The sequence below is a fragment of the Caretta caretta genome, chromosome 7 (assembly GCF_965140235.1).
Source record: "Caretta caretta isolate rCarCar2 chromosome 7, rCarCar1.hap1, whole genome shotgun sequence".
NCBI lineage: Eukaryota > Metazoa > Chordata > Testudines > Cheloniidae > Caretta > Caretta caretta.
This window is the reverse complement of record NC_134212.1, coordinates 124,564,737-124,591,803: the sequence shown is the minus strand read 5'-3', so window position 1 is coordinate 124,591,803 and position 27,067 is coordinate 124,564,737. Positions and strand designations below refer to the sequence as shown.

At 51.6% G+C, this 27,067-nt stretch overlaps 1 protein-coding gene across 4 annotated transcripts in view; it reads left to right on the top strand.

Annotated features, from left to right (window-relative positions):
- Nucleotides 1–27,067, top strand: part of ARMH3 (armadillo like helical domain containing 3) — a 194,357-nt gene that overhangs the window by 156,578 nt on the left and 10,712 nt on the right. For all 4 annotated transcript variants that reach the window (XM_075131117.1, XM_075131116.1, XM_048857270.2 and 1 more), the window contains one exon: nt 984–1,062. In XM_075131117.1, the coding sequence (XP_074987218.1) occupies nt 984–1,062 (79 nt within the window). The remainder of the gene's footprint in view (nt 1–983; nt 1,063–27,067) is intronic.

The window sequence follows — 27,067 nt, the reverse complement described above, 5'->3', positions numbered from 1 at the left end:
AGGAACCTCCGTTCTAAGCCGCAGCATTCCTGAGCTCCGCTGGGGCACAGGGCGTTGCCCAAGTGTCAGTTGCGACTGGCACCATCCCGGCTGTCTCACGGCAGAGACTCGGTTGGTCTAGCGTTTGTCTCACCGTTTGTCCCGCCAGCGGCTCCTTGGAGAGCCCGATGGGAGGTCAAGAGGAAATCTCCAGCCGTGGCTTGCTGTGTTTAGCTTTAGATTGCATAGAGGATTGCCCAGCCCCTACCCCTGCTGCGAGCCTGGGGTTGGGACCTTCTGCTGGTGAAGTGAATGAGACGAGAGGTACCAGCCTCGCAGCTGCTCTGCTGGGCTCTGACACGGGTTAATGTCATTGCCTCCCAGGGGAGGGCCCAGTCAGACCTAAGGTCTTGGGATGGGAGGGAGTGCAAGGCTGTGGCTAGAATGGCCAGTGCGCAGAGGGAGGTGAGAGTGGAGGTGGGGATCCTCGCAGACAAGCAGGTAGAAGCAGCAGTGCAGATAACGGAGACGAGTGGGACAAGATGTCCTGCGATCCCAGGCTTGGAAAGTGCCTCACTGGCTGGGGAGAGGGATCCCGCTGAGCAGGCCGTGGGTGTGATCCCCACCTTCGTTTTCTGCCCAGTAGGTGCAGAGTGAATTGCAGCGCGCCCTGGGGTGGTGATGACTCCCTGCCCAGGCAGCTGGGCGCGCAGCCCTGTGCACTCCATGCTGAACACTTGGGTCCAAGCACCCACGCTTAGGGCAGGCTCTGTGTTTGCTGTTTCCCAATGAGTGTTTGACAGAATCCCCAGGCGGCTGGCAGCACGGCAATTCTGCTAGCTTCGCTGCTTGGCAGAGGAGGCTGAGCAGTAGGGGGTGGTGGTAGGCATGTGAGGGGAGAGGGCCTTTCGAAGACATCCTCCGGCCATGCACTGGCTCAGATTGTCAGGGAGAACTGCCTCCCCCAGAATCTATTCCTAACAGCCTTCCTCCTTCTCTTTCAGAGCCATCATCAATCACTTCAACCCAAAGATCGAGTCTTACGCTGCAGTGAATCACATATCCCAGCTCTCGGAGGAGCAGGTAAGCTGCACACCTGACGGCCCTTGTTCCTTGCTGCAGCATGGCGTTGAGTGATTCCTGCAAGCACATTGCCCTGAGCGGTGTCAGCTGGAGCGTTAACGTCCAGGCTTCCCCCTCTCTGCTCGAGTGGTGGTAGCAGCCCGGCACCACGCTGCACCCAGGGAAGGGGCCAGGCTGGCCTTGCCAGGACTGCCTGCGGGTCACGCAGCCTGGTCCGTGCGGAAAGGAGAGCAGGTGGGGTCACGCTGGCAGGTGTGCTGAGTGGCTCTCGGTAGCTCTGGTATTTGGAAATGCGCCCTGGGATCTTGGCAATGGCTCCACCTGCTAATTAGAGAAATGCTGAATGCAGCTTAATTTGAGCCGCTCTTGGGCTCTTTAGAACATATGCTGCAGTTGGTAGAGATTTTCCAGGGTAATTTAATTCACAATGCCCTGAACAGCTATTCTGCAGTAGGTTTTTAAACAGGAAGGTTTTCGTAGGGAGGGCTGATTGTTAGGGGCTTTCCCCCTGTAATTTAGTCTGATTTCTCCTCCTCCTGTCCAGCCTGAATTGCATACGTGTGGAAATGGGGCTGCCCGAGGGCAGGGCGATGCTTACCGCCTCAGGAAGGAAGGGAACGGGTGGCCTATTTTCTGAGAGAAAATATTCAGGCTCTTTTGAAGCACTGCTAAGAGAAGGAGCAGTGAGGGACGAGGCACTTGCCAGGTGCCGGTGCACTGGTATCCGGCGCTGGGCCTGTCAGAGCAGAGACCTGGGTCATGCTGGACTGCCATGGGACCTACTGACCCCCTCTTCACTTGCGACTCCCTCAGGATATGAACCCACGTCTTCATCTGTAAAAGGCCCTGACCCCTAGCCCCGTACTTCACATCCTCCCTCTCTCTCTCCTCCTGGGATGCTTTGCCCTGGGGCCTGAGGCTCACCCCCTCTCAGCTGTCCTTTAGTATATGTCATCATAATGGGCAGCACCCAAAGGCCCCCAGTGGGTGTTTGTACAGTTCACTCTCTCCTTGCTCGCATTAATCTACAGCTTCTGCAGCATCTAATTCACTCGACTCGATTTCCACGCGTTGCTCTGCCACTGAGAGCCCCGTGCTCAGAGGCGTGTTCTGTGATGTTTCATGCTCTGTCTCTCCATTCACTGACTGTACATCGTCTGATCCAAAAAAAAAAAGGGGGGGGGGGCTCGGATGGGGGAGGCGTCTGCGCTGTGCTTGGGTTTGTCTGTGAGTCTGAAAAAGGAAGGGCGCTTTTCGCTGTTAGCAGCAGATCAGGAAGGTCACGCTGAATTCTTTCTTCTTCATACGCTGTGCTTTAAATAAAACCTCTAGCAGCAGTCAGCTAATGAAATCAGTTCTGATGCGTCGGGAAGTTTGAGGGAGACGATTAGGAAGCAGAAAGATGGTGTAAGTTCTTTTGATCAAAGTTTAGCTTTCCCCTAAAGCAGTGAAAGCATCAAGAAAAAGCAAAACAATTCCAAGCCTTGGTGAACTACACGGGAGGTGGAAACATCACCATGGTGAGAGGCCCTGAACACTGAGGAGCGCGGTTCATGGCCTCTACTGTGCAATTTACTGCACCAGATGCTTGCGTAAAAGCCAGAATGTCAAACTCATTTGGGGAAGAGGGGCAAATTCCACTCTTAATTGGAGTCCATGAGCTGGGGTATATATCTAGGACTACACACATCCTTCAATTTGCAGCTGTCTCCCATGGCAGGTGGGGGCTGGGCAGACATCAAGGGTAGAATCTGACTTGTATGTAGTAACTGAACTCCCAGTAATCATTGGGTGGTTGTTCTGTACTTTGTGCACTCAACATCATTCAGTAGGGAAGTTGGCTCGTTGTTGGATCTGCTGTAATTTCTGCCTTTAGTTTCTCTTCTTTCTCTGCATTTCTCTCTCCCCTTCCTTTATTTCCTGCTGCAGCTCCAAATTGTCACCCCCTTCTGCATCCAGTCTGCTCAAACGATCCGCCAGGAAATGTTTAATGCTGACATTTAAAGCACAATCATTAAAGTTTAGAGTCAACGCGCACAGGTTAATTTGGGGACTGGGTCGCTCCAGCTCTGAGCTCTCGTTCCAGGCTGTGTCTTGTAGACTCGCAGGGTAGCTCTGCAGAGGTTCGGCTCAGTTCACACTTCAACGTTGGCTTTCACAACCATGAGGGCTAGAAATGTTTTCTGAAACAAAAGCTTGGATTCTACAGCATGCGAGTGTCTGTCTCCGCTCCTATGTTCTGGCACCTGTGTACCTCCCACAGTCCAAGGGGGCCTGGGCTTGCCACGACTCTTACGCCACTGCAGTGTTGTGTTCCTTCCAGTTCTCCTGATCTCCCCAGCTTGGGGGCTTCTCCTGGGGCCCGAGAGAGATTCCCCGCCCCTTTGCCTGTCCTGGAGGAGTTTTATTTCTTATATTTGCTTCGTTAATGTCCTTAAAAGTATCTAAGTAATGGGCTGAAATAGGTTTTGCTGTGTCTTGTTCTTTCCTTAAGTCTAGTGAAGGCTTTATGAGCTTGTTAATCACTAATGTCCATTTGTTACCATGTTCAGGCTGCCGTTTCAGTGCTCTCTCTCCTGGTTTGCTGATCAGCGTTAATGGGAACACTGATGCGTTGGGGGCAGCAGACTCGGTGCATCTTATTTGATTTGCAAAAGCCACCAACTTTGTACTCAACAGAAGCCATCAGACCAGCACTGGGCCTGATGGCTGAGAAGCCCCAGCAAGGAGGAGATGACCCAGTTACAGCCGGGCAGAACAACTGCACAGTTTGGTCTGACCCGAGCTGTGGAGAGCGTCACACTGCTGGCCTGTCTCTCTGAAATACCAGGCGTATATCAGCAGCGCTCTGGCTGGTCCTGGTGTCTTACTAGCACTGTTCCTAGAGCTGCTCAAGTGAGGGGAGAGGGATACCTACTGAACTCTCCTTGGAGCCGAAATGTCCACTGATCCCTCCCAGGACAGGTGTGTCTCGTAGCAATCTGCTGGAGAATCCGCACAGGAAACCGCAAGTTCAGATCTCAGTCTCCTGGCACCCATTCCTGCTATAATCATCACTGCAGGGTTTTTAAACTGCGTCCTACAGAGATGGCAGAAGTGCAGACAGACACTCAGAGCTGACAGGTACTTGTGGTCCTAAGCAGCTGTATCATTTTGTGAGAGACCGCGCCCCTTCCCCTTCCCGGCACAGCAGAGATGTCAGGGAATGCAGGTCTGGAGCACAAGGCCTGTTATACGCGTATCCGGTTGAGCAGGGCAGCCTGCTGGGAACCCCTGGGCGGGGTGCGTCAGCCTGGCCATTGCAGGGAAAGAGGGCTCGCAGCCAGAACAGCCTGTCACTGAAGAGCGGAACTACTGTATCAGCTTTGAAGGTATGGCAAATGAGGGCACCACTTGGCTTGTTCCACCGCATAACAAGTTTATAATTCAGCGAGCTGCAGTCCAGCTTCCACTTGGATCATCTCAGAAGGCCACTTTTCCTTTGTCTCAGATCATGCTCCAGCTGTTCTCTTACTTCCTTTCCTCCCCGCCCCCAGTTCTTGCATGTAATTGGCCCTCTGTTAGCCATAGTACAGCTCAGGGAGCTACAACCACTGACTTAAACAGAAAGCCACAAGACCACGTGATCAGTTTGGGATGCCCTGAGCTGCGGTAATTGTGGGAGCCATCGTTGCTATGGTTTAGTCCATTTGCTTTGCTTCCCACATGAGGGGGAAAAAACCCCAAGCCGTTATAATAAGCTGTGTCTCATCATAGCCACGCCTTGCACGAGAGCTAAGGGTCTGTTGGGCATAAGTGTGTGTGTGATTGGCTGATGTTTTTAAAACACCCTGAGGATTAAACATGATCTGTCAGTGCTGAGTATCATCCGAATCTCATCATAACGTCCCACGTTAACATAGCACCTTGGGGAAGCTCTTTAAACACGGTATGTGCAAGAACCAGATCGCTCCTGAAATGCAGCCACCTCTGGGGTAGAAGACAGCAGTCCAGTGGCATGCAATGCAGAGTACAACAGTGTGTGTGTGTGTGCGAAACTTTAGCTGAGGACACTGGGGCAAGACCCAGATCTTAGATCTGTAACGTCCATGTGGGATAGGCAGCAATGTTGGGTTTTATGGTGTCATTGTAAACACCCACATGCCTTGCTTGAAAGGTGACTGATCATTGCAGTGTGAAGGGCTGAGCCATCCATGCTGAGATCTGAATCCATGGCTCCAGGGAGTCAGTGTAGTTCAGATGCTCCCCCTAACCCATCCTGACGGGCAGGGATGGATCTGGCTGATACGGTGGCTTGGCAGTTTGTTAAATTACCCCCCACCCCCACATTTTGTAGCTTACACTAGGAATGACATAGCTGATTAATGCCCTTGGACAGCTTTAAGGCACAGCTGACTGTATCTGGGCAGAATTCAGGCAAAAATGAGTGCAAGCCGGAGTCACGCTACAGAGCCATCACTTAGTGCTGTTTAGTGCCTTTCATTAGGCTAATGGATTGAATGCAATTAACGAAATGTCCCTGGAGCAGGGTGAAAGGAGCAGCTGAGCCACGCGGGAAGGACAAGGGAAGGGTCTGTTGTCAGAAGCGTCCATCGAAGGCTGGGGAGATCTGACCGCTCCCACCCCAGCTGTCCCAACATAAAATGGAAGACCCCCCCACAAGTCCCCCCGCTCCTGGAGGCTCCATACAGCCTGTCTGCTCAGCGGACCCTGCTGCAGCACGTAGTCAGCATGTAGTAGTGTCAGCTTGCTGGATGGTACCTCCCAGGAGGGTGCACCCCGTTCCCAGTGCGACCAGATGTCCCAATTTTGTAGGGACAGTCCTGATATTCGGGGCTTTTTTTTATATAGGCTCCTATTACCCCTCACCCCATCCCGATTTTTCACACTTGCTATCTGGTCACACTACCAGTGCCTGAGGGTCTGTAAGCTGCTCGAGTGCTTCACCCCATTCTCCATCCTAGCCTGCCGAACCGTAGGAAGGGCTGGGGGAGGGGAGACACCTTGCCGTTTGTCCTAGAGGTCCTGGAACCTTGCTGGGCACTAGTTGCGTTTGCCAGGGTTTTGAAGGCGTCGCTCCATGCAGAGTGCAATGTACCATCTCCCTCCAGATGGGGAAAGCCTGATAACCATGGCAACATTCACATCAAAAGGGAAGGCTGCAACCTTCTTGCCATGTGCCAGGGTCAGGAAGCACACGGCACCTGCTGCTGCCTGAGTGCCCAGGTGCCACGTGATCCAATGGGACATCCAGGGTTCACAGCTTGGAAACAGGCAGCCCCATCAATGGAGGGGGCTGATACAACTTCCATTGCTCCTTCCATTTGCTTTCCACAGCCCCCGTGTGTGCCTCAGTGTCCACTGAGCACTGGGTACATCATTCCACCCCCTGCAGGGCCAGACGAGATGGGGATATAAACCGGGGTTCAGCAGCATCCTGGGCAGCCCATCCCTCCTGGCTGACTCCCTTCCCCCCGACCCACCAGCCCTGAATCACACCCTGAACAAGAGGCTGATGAGACAGGACCCTGCAGAAACCCGCAGGAGAGCACTCGGGGCAATTGGCCAGGCCTTAAGAAGCTTTGTGTCGCTGGTGCCCTGTCCGTACGTGTGACGGGAACAGAGTCCGTTCCGATATCGCACTTTGAACAAGCTCAGCTCAGAAAATTTACGAGCAACAGTTCCCAGGTTCCTGAATTATTAAAATCTTTGTTTTCTATTTCAGACCTAGTTAGGAGCGGGAAGGGTGTAGCATAGAGCAGGGGTTGGGCATCAGTGTTCCCGAATTCTCTTTCCAGTGGTTACTGAGTTGCTGTGTGATCTTGAACAGATCCATAAGAACGTAAGAGCAGCCATTCTGGGTCAGACCCAAGGTCCATCTAGCCCACTATCCTGTCTTCCGACAGTGGCTAATGCCAGATGCACTAGAGGGAATGAACAGAACAGGCAATCACCGAGTGATGGATCTCCCGTTGCCCAGTCCCAGCATCTGGCAGTCAGAGGTTTAGGGACACCCAGAGCATGGGGTTGCATCCCTGCTCATCCTGGATAATAGCCATTGACGGACCTGTCCTCTGTGAACTTATCTAGTTCTTTTTTTCACCTATTTATAGTTTTGGCCTTCACAACATCCCCTGGCAAGGAGTTCCACAGGTTGACTGTGCCTTGTGTGAAGAAATACTTCCTTGTGTTTGTTTTAAACCCGCTGCCTATTAATGTCATTGGGTGACTCCTGGTTCTTGTGTCACTAGGCCACCTTGTGGCCTGTGTTTCCCCATCTGTAAAATGGGGTGATGTGTTTGTAAAGCACTTTGAGATCTTTGGCTGAGGGACGTGGTGTGAGTACAAAGCAGAATCCTGCCAGCGCCACCATTACTCATCTGTGTAAGCCAGAGAGCTCCTCCGAGGATCGCTGCCGAACTACCAGAGCCACCTGCATTTGTAAAAATTAAATTACAACTTTCCACAGCTGAGATGAAAGGAGAAGCTGTCATTGGCTGTGTGAGCGCTTGGCTCAGTTTGCATTTTGTAAAACTTGAGATTCGCTCTTTAAAAAAATCCCTCATGAAGCCGGGGGAGCAATAGACACGGGGCGGTGGCCAGGCATGTAATTCATGGGGGAGCTGCGCAGACTTCCCCTGTGTAGCTGTGTCAGTGTGAGCTCATCGCACAGGCGTGTGTGCACCCGGTCAGCTCTCCCCTGCCTGGGATTCTGATCAGAGACGGCTTGTATCCTGGTGTGTGGGGGCGGGGACCGAGGCTCAGAACACACCCTTCTGTGCACTTGCCCATTCACACTGGCGTTGGATGCTGCTCTCCTGATGTGGGCTGGGATCGCTGGAGCCCGCAGCACCACTGAGATTTGGGGTTTTCCGTTGTCCTAAAATGTATATTTTTGCAGCAGGATAGTGGCTTAGCCCAGCCCACTGGGCCTGAGACTGATTTATGCAAAGAAAGAGGAGCCCGACCACACCACATCACTGCAGTAGTGTTCGCTGTGCTGTGACCTTCCACCCATGCTCTCCCCCAGTCTGGCTCCGTTCTTCCCCAGTGCTCCGTGGGCACACCCATTCTTTAAAGCCGGGCTTCTCCCCTTTCCAAGCCTGGGCTGGCCTCTGGGTCCCTGTTCCTCTGCCGTCCCGGACGTCTCTGCTGCCGGACTTGTCTGATGGGTTCTGCACTGACCCCGGGCAGCACAGGGAGTGCGGTGCAGGCTGTGCGGGGCTGGGGCTCGGCTGTGCTGTGCTGTGAATTCAAGCACACGTCGCTGAATGGGGAGCAGGCAGCGGTCTCACCCCACAGGCTGGGCCTGCCGTCTATCACGAAGGTAGGGATGGGGTTTGCAGTGAGCTGGGCTAGTGGATCTCCATTCCGGCATGTCTCCGTGGGTCCGGAACCACCCATTCACACACAGTGGAGCCTTTCTAGCTGATTCACAAAGCTCACCTGACAGAAGCTCTGAAATTGGAGGCTTCTGGCTCTGGCATTTAGAGCTGTCTAGAAAGATGTTCCCTGTGCAGGTGGCAGGTTTCGGGTGCCCCAGCCGTCAGTCCAGCCCTGCTTCCCAGAGGGAAGGAGAATAGCAGAACCGAGGGGCAGGGCTGTGTGACATACCTTAGAGGTCTTCAGCTTAAATTATAACCTTTGGCACGTTCTTAGCTGAATTCCAGCCTTTTACCAGCAACCTCTGCCTGCCTGCTAGCAATGCAGTGACAGCAGCCTGCAGTGCCTACTGCTCCTTGAGGAGAAGCCCGCCTGCCTTTGGTGGGCTGCCCTCTTTGACCTCCCTTGCTAGTAACATGCCGTAATTCAAACTAGCTGCCTTTTCCTGCCTTCCTCCATTCACATTTTTTCCTCGCCCTCCTGTGCCTCTTGTAGGATCTTCTACCCCGAGCTGCATCCATTTTCTTAAGTGACAAACTAGGTCATTGCTCTGATTTCTGAGTGGGAACCAAATGGAGCTTTGCAGTCACCGTGCAAAGAGAGAACAAATGCTACCGACGCAGAAGGGTGCAGTGGGCTGCAGGGAAACTAAATGAAATTACTGTGCGGAGCTCGGCTCAGTTGGAGGATTTACTTTTGACTCTCAAGCACTTGGCATGTGGACACTGAGCAGTTAAGTTCAAATGCAGCCAGCAAGGACTGTCAGCATCAGGGAGCTCAGAGGGAAACCTCTGACTGGAGTAGAAAGGGAACGTAGCCTTCCCGCCTGCTGCGCTGAGCCATGTCACCGCTCCTGCCTTCTCCGGAGATCCGGGGCAGGCGGCAGGAATGCTGAGTGAACTAAGACCAGTTGCTCAGAGCCAGCATGCGGGGAGCTGGATCCGGGGAAGGCGGGGGGCACCCGCCAAACGCCAGCGTCTACAAATCACCTCCGTTCCTGTAGGCAGGGTGATCCCTGCAGACGCAAGCGATCTCCATTGGCTCGGGGAAGCTTCCTGAGAGCAAAGTGCTGCTAGCAGCATGTCTCGCCCCATCTGGCTTGTGGCTGGTGCCGGTGCAGCCCTGCTGCAAGGATACGAATCCTGAACAAGGTCTTCCTGTTTACCTGGCTGCTTGTTTTTATCAACACCCTTTTACTTGCACATAAATCACTGACTTCAATTCAGTACGAATGACGAGGAGACGGGGACAGCCAGCAGGGAGATCTGTATCTGAGTCCTTCAGTAATGCTGCTGATGGCGTTCACTAACCAGCTGATTGGAAGCACGTAAGGTTTCCAATAGGGTGGGACCTCAGCGGTTAAAAAGGACCTGAGTCCTGTCCACACGACAGCTTCCATCAATGCTACCCCCGTTGGAGCTCCATCCGTGGTAATTACAGCTAGGAAACTTGCTTCCCTAGGTGTAACCTAGGTGTCTATCCTGTGGCTGCACAAGGCAGAGATCAGGAGGGCAACCTCCCTCAGGAAGAGCATGGGCTTCAGAGAGCCCCACGCCCACCCTGAATGCATTTAGAGCAATTGATGCCCCCTGGGAGACTGACCGTGGTGGTTTCCAGTAGCACCCCATCACTTCCAGGGGCGCAGAGCTGGGAGCTTTGAACTCTTACTAAATGCAGCCCCCAAACAATGAATCAGTGTGGTTGAAATTTCTCCATGCACAAACCCCAGGATATCTCCAGAAATGTTCCCACAGCTGCTGCAGTTCAGTCCCCATGTGAGGTTTTTTTAGAGCTTCTGATCTTTGGGGTTTATTAATTTAATATTTTGGTGTTTATTTTAAACAATTTGGGGATTTTATGTCCCCAAAATTGGGGATTTGGGGGGCAGGGCTTTCTCTCTCTATGTAGTGTAAAGAGTCGTCTCTTTGTAATGTTCCCTAGTGTGCATTAAATATCACTATGTCATAGCATTAAGGTACCTTTAGAGCGCACCAGCAGGGTCTACATGGAACAATTAATACACAAAACGTTATCATAGAAGATTAGGGTTGGAAGGGACCTCAGGAGGTCATCTAGTCCAACCCCCTGCTCAAAGCAGGACCAGCACCAACTAAATCATCCCATCCAGGGCTTTGTCAAGCCTGACCTTAAAAACCTCTAAGGATGGAGATTCCACCATCTCCCTAGGTAACGCATTCCAGTGTTTCACCACCCTCCTAGTGAAACAGTGTTTCCTAATATCCAACCTAGACCTCCCCCACTGCAATTTGAGACCATTGCTCCTTGTTCTGTCATCTGTCACCACTGAGAACAGCTGAGCTCCATCCTTTTTGGAACCTCCCTTCAGGTAGTTGAAGGCTGCTATCAAACTCCCCCCCCCCCCCCAAGTCTACTCTTCTGCAGACTAAATAAGCCCAGTTCCCTCAGCCTCTCCTCATAGGTCATGTGCCCCAGCCCCCTAATCATTTTCATGCCCTCCGCTGGACTCTCTCCAATTTGTCCACATCCCTTCTGTAGTGGGGGCCCCAAAACTGGACGCAAGACTCCAGATGTGGCCTCACCAGTGCTGAACAGAGGGGAATAATCACATCCCTCGATCTGCTGGCAATGCTCCTACTGCAGCCCAGTGTGCTCTTTAGAAGTCACACCCCTGTACTCCACATCACTCCTCTGTGTAGACAAGACCATAGATACAAGTCAGCTTTTCCGGTTTTTATCAGATGAACACCAGTTTAATTTTTGTGTGTCAGAGGTGTTTTATTGGTTAAAACCTAAAATCAGAAGCCCTACGTATTTTATGTTGTTTGTGATGTTGTCTTAGGGCATGTGCAAACTGCTCTGATGCCCGCTGCAGGCCTGTGCCAGCTGACTCAGGCAAAGGGGCTGTTGAATTGCAATGTAGACATTCAGGCTTGGGTTGGAACCTCGGCTCTAGGACCATGCAAGGTGGGAATGTCTGCACTGCAATTAAACAGCCCCTTAGCCCAAGCCCCCGAGCCTGGATCAGCTGGCCTGGGCCAGCCATGGGTGTCTAACTGCAGTGTAGACAGACACTCAGAGGCCTCTACGTATGTGGCAATGTTAAATGCTAGTGAAATCATAGCTTGGAGTTTCCTGACCTGAGCGTGTTAATGCAGGATTTATAATTGAGATGTAACAGACTTTTTGCCTTTAATTTCCTTTTGGGAAGGTGGGGGAGGAGCAGGCAAAGAGACACCCACAGTCAAATGCACTGCACTGGGAAGCCCTAGGATCAGACTGACAGCCTGCGGATACTGACCAGGTCCTTTGGCTGCCGGCGTCAAGGAAAGCAGGGAGGTTGGAGTCATCTGCACGAGAGGATGGGTGACTGTGTGTGGATATTGTGGGAGTCGCACACGTGTATATCTGGATATCAATGCCTGCTTGAGTCAAGGATACAAATGCACAGCCTGTATAATGAGGTCACTGAGTATTGACAGAAATCCTCCAACTACTCCAGATGCTTTTATAGCTCTACATGCTCGACTTCTTGTAGTCTGAGTTATGTGCTGACTCACAGACTAAAGCATGCTGAGAGACAGAGCAAGCCAAGGAGAATCAGAGCCTGCTCAATGGGTCAGCCAAACGTGTGCCAGCCCCCGATTTCATGGGCCCTTCTGATTGCATCCATAGACACCATTTTTCACAGTTGCTGCCACATTTGTGCATGCGAATCAGGTCACTCGGTGCCCACTCTGCCAGGCACTGTCAATTGCATATGGAAAAACAGGCAGGGGATGAGGATGTGGCTCCTTACGACTGGGATGAAGCTGTAGTGGCGTTGGGCTGGGTTGATGGCGATGGGAGGTCGACAGCAGATAAACCCAACAGAGGGAGCTGGGAGAAGGTGATGAAGCAACTGAGAGGCTGGGCAGGAGCCACTGACCGCTTGTGGCCCACAACAAAGCAGATCACATTGTGATGGGAAGACTGTCTCATAGCCACCTGCCCTCCCATTTGTGACAGCACAGGTCACCTCCCTTCTCACTGACCATCATGTAGCATCCTTGTGGCAGTTACTGCACCTGCTTACCTGGACAAGTGACATCAACACAGAATAGAATGTGTCTTTAGCTTCTTGTAACGAGACTTTGGCATCTGAAAGCAACCACTGGTGGAGCAAGGTCCATGGTCTGGGAACCACACTGAAGAATATGGGGACTCGGTCACGCTCTGACGAGTTTCAGAGTAGCAGCCATGTTAGTCTGTATCCGCAAAAAGAAAAGGAGGACTTGTGGCACCTTAGGGACTAACAAATTTATTTGAGCATAAGTTTTTGTGAGCTACCATGATGAGTGTTGCACTGTGCACCACCATCTCCAGTCCCTTCTGGGGGACAGATACCCAGCACCAATAAGCCACCAGACCCCCGCAGGAGAAGTGCTGATCTCAGTCGTTCTGTTAGAAGTTGCACTGCCCTTCTTTTACCTCTGTCAAAATCAATATTCTACACTCGGCACAAAGCCGTTGCTGCGTGAATGCAGAGGTCATGTATGGACAGCATTCAGCGTGCTCTCACCGCTGTCCCAGCACCAGTCTCCCTCTGTAGTGCTTGCAGGAAAGTTGTGCCCTGTCAGAGGTGGTGAACGTGCCTCGTCTTCCACTTCTCTTGTGCACCAAAAGGCACATGCAACCCTTCCAAAACCAGGGTGCCTCTGGGTAAGTTGTAGCAAATCGCTGTCACCCTCAACTTTTAAAAAAAACTTGGAGATTTCAGGTACCACATCCAGACTGTTCTGATGGAGATGGAACATTGCATGCTGGGACCTGTAGTCTTTGTCCATCACATCACACACAGCACAAGCCAATGGCTGGAAGTTGAAGCTAGACAAATTCAGACAGGAAATAAGGCATACATTTTTAACGGTGAGAGTAAATAACCATTGGAACAATTTACCAAGGGTTGAGTGGATTTTCCCATCCCTGACCATTTTAAAATCAAGACGGGATGTATTTCTGAAATATCTGCCCTGAAAATTACTTTGTGGGAGTCCCATGGCCTGTGTTATGCAGGGAGTCAGTCAAGATGATCACAATGGTCCCTTTTGGCCTTGGAATCTGTGACTCTCTATTGAAAATGAAGGCAGGCCCAGGTTGCATGGTAGAACTCCCTGGCCACATCTCGCCTGCAGGCTATATTTGGCCTCCCCTGTTCTAAATAATTAGTTCATTCTTTCATTTTCAACATCTGGACTCAGTGGAACAAGAGTGATCCGGAACCAGGTGAAGGAAGCAGGGATATGGTTTGTATGCAGGTTCAGGGTAGTCAGGTTGAAACTTCGATCTGTTGAGATTCACTTGCTTCTCCTAGGACTCGTATCTCCATCCTGGTGTCTGCTGCTTTTTAACTCCCTCTCTTTGTTGGAGATCGTCTACGCGGTGTGGGTAGTGCTGCTGAAACATCTAGCCCCGTAATCACCACAAGCCTGCCTTCCGCCCCGTGGAGTACCTCTCCCTACTGCAGATGGTTTGAACAAGCACAATGCCACCTCCCTGAGTGCCATGTGACACGTGAGGGAAAGTGGGCAGCATCCGTGCTGCGCTAAACTCTTTCACAGGGGAATAAAGAGAGATCTACCTTAATTCCTAGCTCTCCACCTTCTCCTCCAAGACCCAAATGTGTGATGTACTCAAGCAGTGCTGCAGGGGAGGAAGTTGAGGTGATGTGAGCATCATGCCTTCAGCTTTTAGAAACTTTCCCACGGCCTCCATTGCATGACTCAGCCATGCTGCTCTCAGCCGTGCCCAGAGGGAGGAGAGTGCCCCAGGTCTCTTTGGGGGAAGGGTCTGAATGTCAGGCCTCTCAGAATCTGGTATGGTTCTGAGTTTGAAGCCAGGGCTCCTGTTGGTACCGTAAATACAAATGGGACTTGGGTGGTGGTGTCATGAGAGGAATCGCTGTTCTAGGAAGAAAAAAAAGGAGGATTTGTGGCACCTTAGAAACTAACCAATTTATTTGAGCATAAGCTTTCATGAGCTACAGCTCACTTCATCGGATGCATTCAGTGGAAAATACAGTATGCATCCGATGAAGTGAGCTGTAGCTCACAAAAGCTTATGTTCAAATAAATTGGTTAGTCTCTAAGGTGCCACAAGTCCACCTTTTCTTTTTGCGAATACAGACTAACACGGCTGTTACTCTGAAACCTGTCCTAGGAAGTTAATTAGTCACTGCACCTGCTGCTGTGACCATCCTTTCCCACCAGTTCCCTGCCCTGAGCCTCATTATTCAGTTACACTGGAGGCCTGTGGGCTTGTCTGCACTGGAGTGTCAGCTCGAGGTGTAACTCAGCCCAGCTCCTGTCCACACACACGTCTCGAGCTCAATCTAGTAATACAGTGGGGAGTACAGTAGTACAGTGGGAATGGCAGTGGGTTAAAGTGGTTGGAGAGAAATGGCTGATTGGTTCTGACATCTGTTTAAAAACAAACTTCAGGAAGCAAGTCTTGCTTGGGAGACGGGATGGGGCCTTTGGATTTGTTAAATTTCCATGTTCTCTGGGAGGTTGTAGAGTGTCCTGTGTGTTTTGTGAGCTCCCTATGGCAGCTCTAAACCATGTTGTGGTAGAACATGCTCTGAAGGGGTAGGTTAGCCTCTTGTGTGAGAGCAAGGCTCCTGGAGCACTGATCTCTGTGCGGTGGAGCTGCTGGTTTCTTGTAACTCTCAGTACTCTGTCCCGGTGCTCACCTGAAGAATCAAACTCCAAGGCCTTTGACAGCTGCTGCAGCACTCTTACTACCAGCAACAGAATAGGATCCAGCAGAGGGTTAAAGAAGACTCTTAAAGGTGCATCTACACTGCACCCTTCTTTCAGCAGTGTTTGCTGTCCATACCCATGTAGCCACCCTAGCCGGGGTGTGAGTAGCAGTGTAGATGGTGAAGGGTGTGGGTATGTACTCGAGTACATGTTGGCAGCAAGGAAAGGCAGCGGGGAGAGGCTCTGGCACTGAGGAGAGGCTCTGGCAGCGGTGAGGCAGCAGGGAGAGGCTCCAGCAGCGGGGAGAGGCTCTGGCGGTGGGGAAAGGCTCTGGCACTGGGGAGGCAGCGGGGAGAGGCTCTGGCACTGGGGAGGCAGCGGGGAGAGGCCCCGGCAGCGGGGAGAGGCTCCGGCGGTGGGGAGAGGCAGAGGCAGCCGGGAGAGACTGTGGCAGAGCCTTTCACTCACGTGTAGCTACAAACTGCAGCGTGGAGACGATGCACTTTTCACTGTGGCATGTAGCTACACAAACACTATGTGCCAGCACCGGTGGTGTGTAGCGTAGATGGAGCCTAATTATCACTTCCTGTGGGCGCTAGTGATCAGACTTCTCCCAGGGCTAAACGCCAGCTGATGGCAAGGAATTTAGACAAGTCTCCTATGTTATTGGCCGGTTGGGATTTGTGATTGCAGGCTTCTTTCACCTACGTGCTCCTGTTCCATTTCCTCAAGTTCTTGTGCTTGTGTCCTGGCTTTGTGGGGAGCAGGTTTTCCCTGTCCTTGTCTCACACTTGGTCACATGTGCCATCACGCTGCCTACAGCACATCCCCTGGTCATGGGTCCTTCACTGCACCCACCTGCCTTTTCTGGCATTTTAGATTCTTCCTTTTTCACCAAAGGAGGGTACAGTATGAAACAGGTCACATTTCAGAGTAACAGCCGTGTTAGTCTGTATTCGCAAAAAGAAGAGGACTTGTGGCACCTTAGAGACTAACCAATTTATTTGAGCATGAGCTTTCGTGAGCTACAGCTCACTTCATCGGATGCATACCGTGGAAACTGCAGCAGACTTTATATATATACAGAGAATATGAAACAATACCTCCTCCCACCCCACTGTCCTGCTGGTAATAGCTTATCTAAAGTGATCATCAGGTTGGGCCATTTCCAGCACAAATCCAGGTTTTCTCACCCTCCACCCCCCCACACAAATTCACTCTCCTGCTGGTGGGCTTTGGATGGGCTATCACCAGCAGGAGAGTGAATTTGTGTGGGGGGGTGGAGGGTGAGAAAACCTGGATTTGTGCTGGAAATGGCCCAACCTGATGATCACTTTAGATAAGCTATTACCAGCAGGACAGTGGGGTGGGAGGAGGTATTGTTTCATATTCTCTGTATATATATAAAGTCTGCTGCAGTTTCCACGGTATGCATCCGATGAAGTGAGCTGTAGCTCACGAAAGCTCATGCTCAAATAAATTGGTTAGTCTCTAAGGTGCCACAAGTACTCCTTTTCTTTTTACAGATCACATTATTTCCTTTTTACTCCTCTCACTTCTGCTGCTCTTGTGATCTACAGAGCCTGTTTCTGAGACTCATGACTAGGTGTGGGCCTGGTTCAGGAGCTTGCTCCAAAGACTCACATTGACTTCAGGAGGTTTGGATCAGGCCCTAGGAGAGCAATTGAGGCCGCCTCTTGTTCTGCTAAGCCTCCAAGTCCCTTAGCCACCGTGTTAGTCACTGCCATAAAAATATCTGAGATAGGTGGCAGCCTTCTTAATGCACAACCCTCCCTTGCTAAGTATCCTCTGGTAACGCAGAGCTGACTCTAGCTGGTGGGCAAATTCCTGAGGATCCGCCCTGGGGATGCATTTCCCCAGTGCCTTTGGCCAGCTGAGAACTGCCAGTGTCTGGGCTAACCACTCTCGGAAGCGTGGCCGCATCAGTGACATGTTTTGTTAGCTCAGTGTCACAACTGATCACGGGCGTATCCTTGAGTTGGGATGTGCCATCACACAGTCTTGACCCATCATCAGCCAGTCAGATTCCTGCTTTCATAAAGCCTCTCTAGCATATTAGACCGAGATAGAGACAGGTGGCAGCTGGCCCAAAGCTCCTAGTCTCTCTCCTAGCTGGGTTGTAGCTCTGAGTGGGGTCACTTTGTGCACACTCATGACTGGGTAGAAAAAGCTGAGTCACATTGGAAGAAGTGGCCAACTAGTGTAACGTGCTGTTTGAAAGTGTGTTAAACAAGTTTTAAAGTTCCTCTCTTAGTGCATCTGTAATTCTGCTCATACTAACTAGACGAAGAGGGAATTGCAGCAGGGCATCGGGAAATACACAGTTAAAAAAAACTATAAAGACAAAAATAGTTGTGCAAAGAAAACGGCCAGCTGACCCAGACTAAATTAGTGGTTTTAAAATCTGGAAAAAAGCAGCTGAGATATTAATCCCTGAACGGAAGCCCTTAAATCCTTTTAGTGAGTGACTTCTGCTTGTCATCTAATCCCTATGAAACATGGAAAACACAGACCCCAGGCTGTTCTCTACACTTCGTAATAAGAGGAAATTAACCAGACCAAGTGAATACGATAAATAAATGGATTGGCGACAATAAGGAGCTGCGTATGCACTGTATCTAATTGCTTTTTTATATTAAGACTTCCTCTAACTTCTTGGAAGAAGCAGGTTTGTTGGCTGCATATGCAAAAACATGCTAAAAATACCCCGGTGGGGCTTTGAACCTGCGTGTTCAAAGATCATTGTGTGCATCGCCTTCTATTGCTTTAGACAGTTTCTAATGGGGCTGCTGCTCAGCGAGGCTGAATTTATGCAGCTGATATTCATGGTGAAATTGAAGACGCCTCAGAATCACGGAGTAAATCAAATCTCATTTCCCTGTGTGCGAAGACGTGGGCTGTGTGGTGCCCCCCCACTCCCCACCGCTCAGCAATTTTCAGATTGCTCTGTTTTTATACTGCCAGGTCAGAACCACCTTCCTTCTAAGAGTGCCTGGCGCTTTGCTGAGCCTTATTTAAAATCCAATCCGAGATAAAAGCTCTGCCAACGTTTGATGTCCCGAAGGTGCTTGGGAACACTAAATCCTCACGGGGATTTTCAGACTATGGAGCAAGGAGGCCCTCGGAGCTTGGCAGAAAGCCCAGTGGAGGCAGTCTCTACCACATGGGCCCTGCAGATTCTTCTCCAGGATCTGAGGGAAACTGGGATGAAAAAGGGTGCTTGCTCAGCATCTCCCTGCCCCTAAGAGAGAGAAATCGTCCTTTCCTGCAGAGGTGTCTTGTCCTGCTGCCCAGGGAGACTTGGAGGTGGATCGGCTTGGAGCCAGTCCGCATAGCACACAGGGCTTCTGGAGCCTGGGCCCCAGCCCTAGATTCCCCCACTTTGCAGCTCAGTGCGCTGCCGCTAACCCGTCTGTAGGACTGAAGGGAAGGGTCCCTGGAATGCGAAGCTCAAGCTTTTTATTCTTTGCCCCCTTTCGGAGAGAATGGACGTCGCGTCAGCAAGGAGGCCCCTTGTCCCGGAGTGCCAGGCATGCAGCCAACGGAATCCTCTCCTCTGGCCCATCAGCAATAACACACCTTGGCACCAGCCTCGCTGTCCATCCAGAATCCGAAGCCAGGCATAGCCGTGGCCCTTTCTCAAGGAGATGCCTCGTCTCTGGCAGTAGGGATACACTACCTTGGTCAACCTTAACGGGTTTATTTGTAGGTGTTTGTAGGTTGCTCACCACTGAACCTGAGGGGGAAGAAGCTGATGGAAGAGCTTGGAATAGAAGCTGACGTGCTGATTCCCAGGCCTGTGCCACACTCTCGGCACCAGCCTTCCTCTCTCTGTAAGTGCAAGCATCATAATTCAGCATGGAGCCAATCCTGCGTGCAACGTTCCTGCCCTGAGCACCAAGTCCGAGTTCTCAGAATGGCCTGTAGCTGGAAACCCACCCGGTCAGCTGTTAGTGGCAACTAGAAAACTGCCCACGTTCCTACCCGCACAGTTCACTGCCACTGCGCAAACGAGTCCTTCCTGTCCTGCATGGGCCCCCAGGTTTGAACACAGCTCTCTGTTGCTTGGCAGGAGCAGCACAAGGGAGTGAATCTCTTAGCTGGAGCTTTCCTTGGCTCCCTTGAAGGTGTGCAGTGAGCACAAGGACTTGGTCTGCCCCTTGCTTGGCAGTTTGGCGAGACTGGTACTGCTGAGCTAGGATGCAGCGGCTAGGTAAAAGCCTCCCCTGGAACAGGACACCTGGAACGGCCTGTCACGTTCAGCACTTCGTTGAATTGAAGCACAGTGGGGAAATCAGAAAGGCCAGGCCAGGCCATCGCTGTCTGCGCAGTTTTCTCCAGGCTTGGCAGAACTGCAAGTGCTGTTATGCACCTAACCCCAGCTGGAGAGAAGAGATCAAAGCCGCAAAACGTGCTGTAACTCTGAAACAGCAAATCTGAGCGCGTTACACACCTGCCATCACTGTGGTGTGTGGCCGCCTTCCACAGGAACTAAGTCACTGTGGGGCTCCAGGAGGTGTCTGGCACCTCCCCTTTTGGGGGAGAGCTCTGCCACTGCAGGGCGGCGGGTGGAGATTGGTTGGCGTGTGTAGTCTTCAGATTTTATTCATTTACTTTGGGTTGATTTGTTTCAGGGGCTGTTGGTGCGTGTGGTTGTTTGTCTTTTGAGGGTGTGTCGCACAAAGAGGGGTTTCTGTTGTGAGCGGCTCCGTGCTTCTGTCAGAGATGGAAAAGACCAAAACGTGCATGAGCGACATACAGATTTTGGTGACTGTACGCTGGCAAAACTTGCATTGGCCAAAGTTTACGGTTAGACATGGCCTCTGGCTTTTCGGCCCTGATCCTGCAGAGGTTTAACATGTTTAATTCTACTCACGTGAGTTGCTGCATTGAAGCCAGTGGGGCTAACGACTCCTGAAGAAAGCCAAGCCTGTGCTCAAGTGTTTGCAGGACTAGGGCTTAGACGATACGCTCTTCGGAGCAGAGGCGGTGTCCCCCTCTGGGTTTGAAATGCAAGGAGCTTCCTGTAGGCACCACTGCAGGTCTGTGTGATTTTCAATGAGCTGAGCCGGATTTCAATCTGAGAATCCCATTGACCTTACTGGGTGTTGTCCTGCCTATGTGAAAAGGAACCCCTCCAAGTCGTGCATGCGGCTTGTCTGTATAATCATGCGTCCCCAGCACGGCTACCCCGTCCCCTCTGCTTGTTACAACCACAGTTGAATCTTGTCTTAGCAAGTAAGTTCTTGAGGGCAGGGACGAAGTTTTTGAATGGCACCTAGTGTGACAGGGCTCGGATGTTGGCTGTAGCCTCGGACTGTTACAGATACAAATAATAAAAGACAGTATTACACAGACTGTGCAGCTGCTGTCCCTGGCCACTAGTCTATATGCTGATGACCAGCTAGACCAAGGGGGGAAGAGACCTTCTAACCCTACCAGGGGAGGGAATTTAACCTGCTCCCCTCTGGTTGTGACTGGAAATTGTCCACTTTGTAGGACTTGCTCCTTTCAAGCTCACAGATCTCTGCATAACCATTGAATAAACACCAAACTCCTATAAATAATCTGAGGCCAACAGAGCAGCTTAGCGTTGGAGGGGAAAAGGGGCATGAAATTTCCCTCCTTGATGTTGCTGGTAACTTTCTTTTATCTAACTTCAAACCATTTTGCCTTGTGTGGAGACGAACCAGGCCCCGATTTCAATGCAGCTCTGGTCTGAATTTGTAAAATCTGTTCCCCATGAAGGGTAAGTATCATGGGGATTTGGGGAGGGGGCTTCTTTCCTTGAATGAATGTGTTTTACAGGCCTGGAGCCCGGGGAGCCTTGTAATGAGTGCGGTGTCCGAGATGGCGCCCCTAGCATATGTATGTGGTAGAACGCCTGGAGTCTAGCCAAATGGGAAAGGGCCAAAGTGATGGGGGAAGACATTTAATTCCCAATTACAAATGGGATTTACAAATGGAGAGCTCGGGAAAGCAGCGTGTCCGGCGAGCTGGGACTCTGAGAGAACATTAACGAATGAATGCAAGCAACGGGTGTCACTGCACCTGTATTTCTCCCTTGTGCACCCACTCGAGGCTCCCGGCTCCTCAGCTGTCCCATCTCTTGGGCGGAGACCTGCTCCTCTCTCCCTGCTGCCTGGGGGTTTTCCAGGCTGCTCAGTTCCCTGCCTGCACTGGGAGCTCCCCAGCAAGCCTCATAGCCTCGCCAGGCCAGCCTTTGCACTTCGTGTACTCTTTGAAGGCTATGAACGAGATAGTTGCCCACCCTTATAAGCTATCACGCAGCCCTGTCTGAGCAGGCACATGTATTCTTAAGGTGAAAGCATTGCAGAGAAAACAATAAGAGAACCTACATGCAGCTAATAAGCTCACCAGAGTTCGCCCCCTACTCCAACAAGGACTCTGGTAGGAGTCCGTCCTTCAGCACCTCCCATGGGGTTTGTCTGTGGTCACAAGTTCATAGCTGCTTTTTTTCAGAATGAGAAGCCATGTGCATAGGTTAGCCGTCCTTTTGTACACGTGTGTCTCTGATATTCAGAGACCGGGTCTAGGTAATCGGCCAGACAGTAGTTCTCTCCTTGGGGTGTAGCTTCAAAAGGGTCAGTCTGGAAATGGGAATTGCATTTACCTCCCCCCAGGGATTTCTAGGAACCCAACTTGACTTTGTCTCCAAAGTTCCTCCTCCTCTGGCACATCGTTTAAAACAGTCCTTTGACTCTCATCAGGCTTCCCAGGGTTCCCACTGGCCACGTTCCGCCTTGAGAAGTTGGCACCCCACAATAATACATAAACTTTGCATTGATAATACAATGGGCTGCAAAGCTAGTTCATCTGAATTAAATAAGATCTCCCAAGGAGACCGTGGGAAGTTGCCATCTCTGGCACAATGGGCCATCAGGCAAATTCCTTGATAGGAGCGGGAAACACTGGCCGAACGTCAGCAGGGGGATCAGGGAATGAATAGGTGCAGGCCGAGCCCCCGGGGTTCCTGTCCCCTTCTGCTGACACCGCTCCAGCCCTACGCCCAGCTGCTCTCCTTTGAGTGCTGTTGCTTAGCATTTGGGATGGGATGAGTTTTTAATAGCGGAAATGTCCTCTCTGTAGGAGTTCAATGGGATAATAGGTCTCTTCCATTGCTGCTGGCCTGTGATGCTCTGCTGTGTGCTTTTAGTGCTATTCTACTGTTACAGCAATGTTCCTGCCCTTGCTAGGATAAGAGATCAGTGACGCGAAGGGGTTGGGGGTGGGGATGACATCAGCAAACTTGCAATTAGCTGCTAGCATGTTGATGAGGTAGGAAAGTGGCCCATCAAGTTAAAGCCCTTTGCTCCCCACTTACCCCATTTTAAAAGGAGCCCAAGATCCAGACGGCTTCCGTGAAGCGGCCACGGTAAGCTTTGCCTGTGGCCTGGCATCGGTGCATTTGGTCACCTTAGTGCAGCTCATCTCTAACCTCTGCCCCCACCAGTGAATGAGTGTGGTGAATGAGGGTGAGCCACGCAGACCGGGTGAAGTTTGGGGACAAGTCCTGGGGTTGGTCCAGTCACACTTGGCCTGGATGCGGAACCTGTTAAAAATGTGCTGAGTGAGTGTTTGTTTTTATTTAACTTCTCATTATTTAGCTCTGTGCTTTGTCTTTGGCCCTTCCGCGAATTCATTCCAGTGGAGTCTCCAGCCTGCATCAGCAATTTTGAAGTTGCTGTACAAAGCCGCGTGATGTGTGTGTTAAGTTCTTTTCCATATTAATTGGAACATGCTCTTATAAATGATCTGGTGCTTTATCATGGCCAGGCAGTCTAATCGTTGTCGTTAAAGTGGCAGCAGCCTTTCTGTTATCAAGAGAAACGGCACCATCTGTCACGGAGTCCCTGGGCGATGCTCTGGAACTGCTCCCTACGAAGCCAGGCAGGACTCTGGGGAAGCCTCCTTTCTGTGAGCAGCCTGTCTGCAGGACACACAGCTCACACAGCTTCCACCTTCCTGGGTCTGACCTCGGAGCATTCAGCATCCTCTGCCCCTCCCTGTGCTTCCCACAGCGAGTCCACCCAGGCGGGGTCCTGGGGAAGCCAGAGGGTCCTGCCCCACAACTCCGCAGACGTGACTCTCAGCCAGCCAGTAAAACAGAGGTTTATTAGATGACAGGAACATGGTCTAAAACAGAGCTTGCAGGTGCAGAGAACAGGACCCGTCAGCTGGGTCCATTTTGGGGGGCAGTGAGCCAGACAACCATGTCTGCACTTCACTCCATGTCCTGGCCAGCCCCAAACTAAAACTCTCTCCAGCCCCTCCTCCTCTGGGCTTTGTTCCTTTCCCAGGCCAGGAGGTCATTGGATTCCTTTGTTCTCCAACCCTTTAGCTCTCACCTTGCAGGGGGGAAGGGCCCAGGCCATCAGTTGCCAGGAAACAGGGTGTCGGCCATTGTCTGTGTCCAGACCCCTGCACACACCTGCCCTCTAGGGCTCTGCAATGATCATACACCCTTATCCCACCCCCTAGATACTTAAGAACTGCCTAGGGGAAACTGAGGCACCCCCACACTATTCAGAGGAAACATTAAGAACAGTCCCACTTCGTCACACCATCCATCTTAGTTCCCTAGGAAAAGCCCCTTAGAGCTAGTTGGTGTGGAAAAGGGGGTGTGTTGTGCCAAATATGGGCTACGTTGGATGAGTCATTTTGGCGATAGGAGTGTAAAAAATCTGACTGCTTTTCCTGTGATGGGAAAATTCCTCCCTGTTTTTGGTCCCACAGTTGGCCATCCCATCAGTTTTGCCAGTTGGCTTTTAGCCACCACCTGAGCCTTGTGGCATTTGCGGGGGGGAAGAGCGCATGCCACATTTTGACCACAGCCTGAGCCTTGTGGCATGTGGGGTTGGGGAGGAGTGCCTGCCACGTTTTGGAAGTTGTTTGTTTTTGAAATAGGAATGCCAGGATTCCCCTGGTGCAAGCACTCCCCAACTTTCAGGGGGTGCTGTGTGCGCTCCCTTCCCCATCAGGTAGTTAGTGCCTGAGTGGCGCGAACAGCTCCTGCTTTCCCCGACAGGATGTGTATCAGCCCCTGGGCAGGAGCCCGGAGAAGGGGGATTCCTTGTGCCCCCCCCCCCACACACACACACACACTTGTGCCCATGGACAGGGCTGGGCACATTCCAACCTATATAAAATACTGGAAATAGCAAAATGGGGGAAAGGAACTGCTCAGGCTCTCCCATCCCCCTCCTGTGCCATGCTGGTGCAATCACACCATCATAAACTCGCTCCCCCAGGCAGTATGCATGGCACCCTGTGGCGTTGCCTGGCCTTTCCTACTCATATGGGCCCAGTGTGCACGATCTAGAGGGCATCCCCATCGCCGGTGGGGGGGGGGGCTGTATTTCAAGCTGGGGAGTTTTTGCCTTGTGCACGTTGCAGGTTCCCTGTGTAGTGAGTTGTTTTCCAGTCTGTTAGGCCTGGAAGTGCTCTCATGCAGTGCAGGCATGGCTGGCTGACTCGGTTCATGGTGCTCGACTGTAACTGATTAGAAAGGCAGCCTTGAAAGACCTGAGCTTTTCCTCTTCTTTATTTCCCTCCACACCTGTATGTGTCCGTGCTGTGTGGCCTCATAACTCATGGAAACCCACAGCTCTGTGACCTCAGGCCCTGGTGTGGGAAGGATGTGGCAGTATGGGGAGGGGAGGCAAGTGTTTAGGGCTCCAGTGCATTCCTAGGTCTCACTATCCCTGAGAGTCCGACAGCAGCTATTGCCAGGATGCAGAGCCTGTTGAGAAGGGGGCAGAGGGGACCGACAGGGCACGCTGGGAAAATATCTATTGGCAAATGAATATAGGGCAAAATATGGGCTGCTCTGTGTGAAGAACGAAACGATGTCTTGAAAAGAAGCCAGTTTCTTCCCTCCTTCGAATGGCTGCAGCCAAGATGCAGGGACGTCAGCCGTTTCACACAGCAGCCGTGCAGCGCACAAGGCAGGAGGCAGGTTCCCGCAAAGAGCCTGATGATTTTAGGCTCCGGAAGACTAGGAAGCCAACAGGTGTTTAAAATAATCTTGCTCCGCTGTGCGTAGGGGTGTGGGAGTGGAGGAGTTCTGTGGGGAGCCAGTTCCCACCCGGGCTGCTCGTGTTACGCAGCTGGTGGTGGTTCTAGCAGTCGGGGCTGGTGGGTACCAGCTGCCTGTGGATCGAGGCTCTAGCATCTTTCCCCTGCTGGGAAGATTTTGTTAGCTAGAATCATGCAGAAAGCTGCAAAAAGCGATTGTCAGTCAAAGCAGCATCTTAAGGTTAGGAGCTGGGATACTACTAGAGTAAAGAGAGCCAACATTTTGTTAGTCTCGTGTGCACACTTGCATGCACGCGTATGTACGCACGAGTGCACACTGGGCTGAAACGCTAATGCTGCTCTGGGATCTCCGTAAAGCAGCGTCTGAGCGAGAGGTGGAGCAGAGCTAACTCTGACGGCCAGTTGTCCTCTCCATCAGGCTGGCCCAGCTCCAGTGGTTTCAGGGGCCTGGCGCTGGTGTATGTGAGAGGCGAGTGCAGCCCAGAGGGTTAATAGTCACAAGTGAGAAGGGTTCAGCAGCCCTAGTTTTCCATGTACGGGACCAGGTCTGTATTTCTCCTGCCTCCAGCATGGTGAGCCTTTCATCCCTTTAAAGGTGATGAACAAAGCTGAAAGCTTGGATTTGTCTTGTCTTTTCCCCGGCTTTCTCCTGCCTAAAGAGCTAGGAAGGCTAAAAAAGATTAAAGTTCTGTCTATGTTTTTACCTCAGCAATCTAAGCCATATCAAGTCTTGTCTGTTGTTCCTTGCTGAGGGTCTGTCTCGTTGGAAGACCGAAGATCTAGTGTAGGAGCTTTCTCAGCCCTCACTCAGCACTGTAGATGTGTTTTTGTCAACTGTGTAATTCAACAGCTGTTAAACAAAACAAGTTTGAACCCAGCTAAAAAACCCATCCCCTCTCCATTGTTCAGGTTTCACTTGCAAGGTATTTGAATGTTCTCATCCTACCACTTCTTCAGCCTTCCATCCTGGCTTCCAGGAAGACCAGGTCAGACAGGACCTGAATGGCTAATGCACAAAACCAAGGAGAAAGAATATCAGAAAAAGAGCCCTTCTGGAGCCAACCAAAAGAGGCGGGAAAGGACCCACCTCAAGTTTTCCCCTTTTGCTGGGCGCCCTTAAGGTGAAGAGGGTGGTTCTGCTGTGGTTTCCTAGAGCAGCAGTCTGTGCCAGGGAAGTACATAGGACACAAGCTTCTGCTATGCAGTGTGTGATGAATTGGGGCTGTATCTGTACATGCCGTGGATTCCGATGGATCATGGGAAGTTCCGTTATCAAAATTGGCTGTGTCGCGAGTGCCTATACATCTGTGGATCCTCCATTCTGTTGAGCCCTGTAGTAGGTCTGCACCAGTCAGATACGCTAGAAGGTGCTTGGGATTTAATGACCCTGTCCAGGTGCAAACATCTGGGACACAGCATCCTTAGCAAACCACTTTAGCTGATTCCTCTGAAGGGTGGGAGTTGGTAGGAGCAGTGGACACTTAGCAGGAGTTGAACAAAAGCAGCCATGTGACTGGGAGGGGTTTAAAGAAACACAGGAATGGGGGCCAGACAAGAAGAGGGAAGCGTGGGGTCGGGAGAGAGCAAGGTCACAGAAGCTGGGCGAGGGGCTCCAGAAGGGAGCACTTGTCCAGCACGAGGCAGCCTCGTGGGCAGTGCGTTCCTGCCCACTTCGCTGAGCCCACATGGCTCCAAGGACTCTGGCCAACCCAAGGGACTTGGGCCCCAGCCCAAAGAACTCCCTGGAGTGATGCAGGAAGGGAGGCAGGGACGCCTGCCAGATGTGCGTTGTTTTCTCTGATCTGTGCTGTATGTGATTAAGT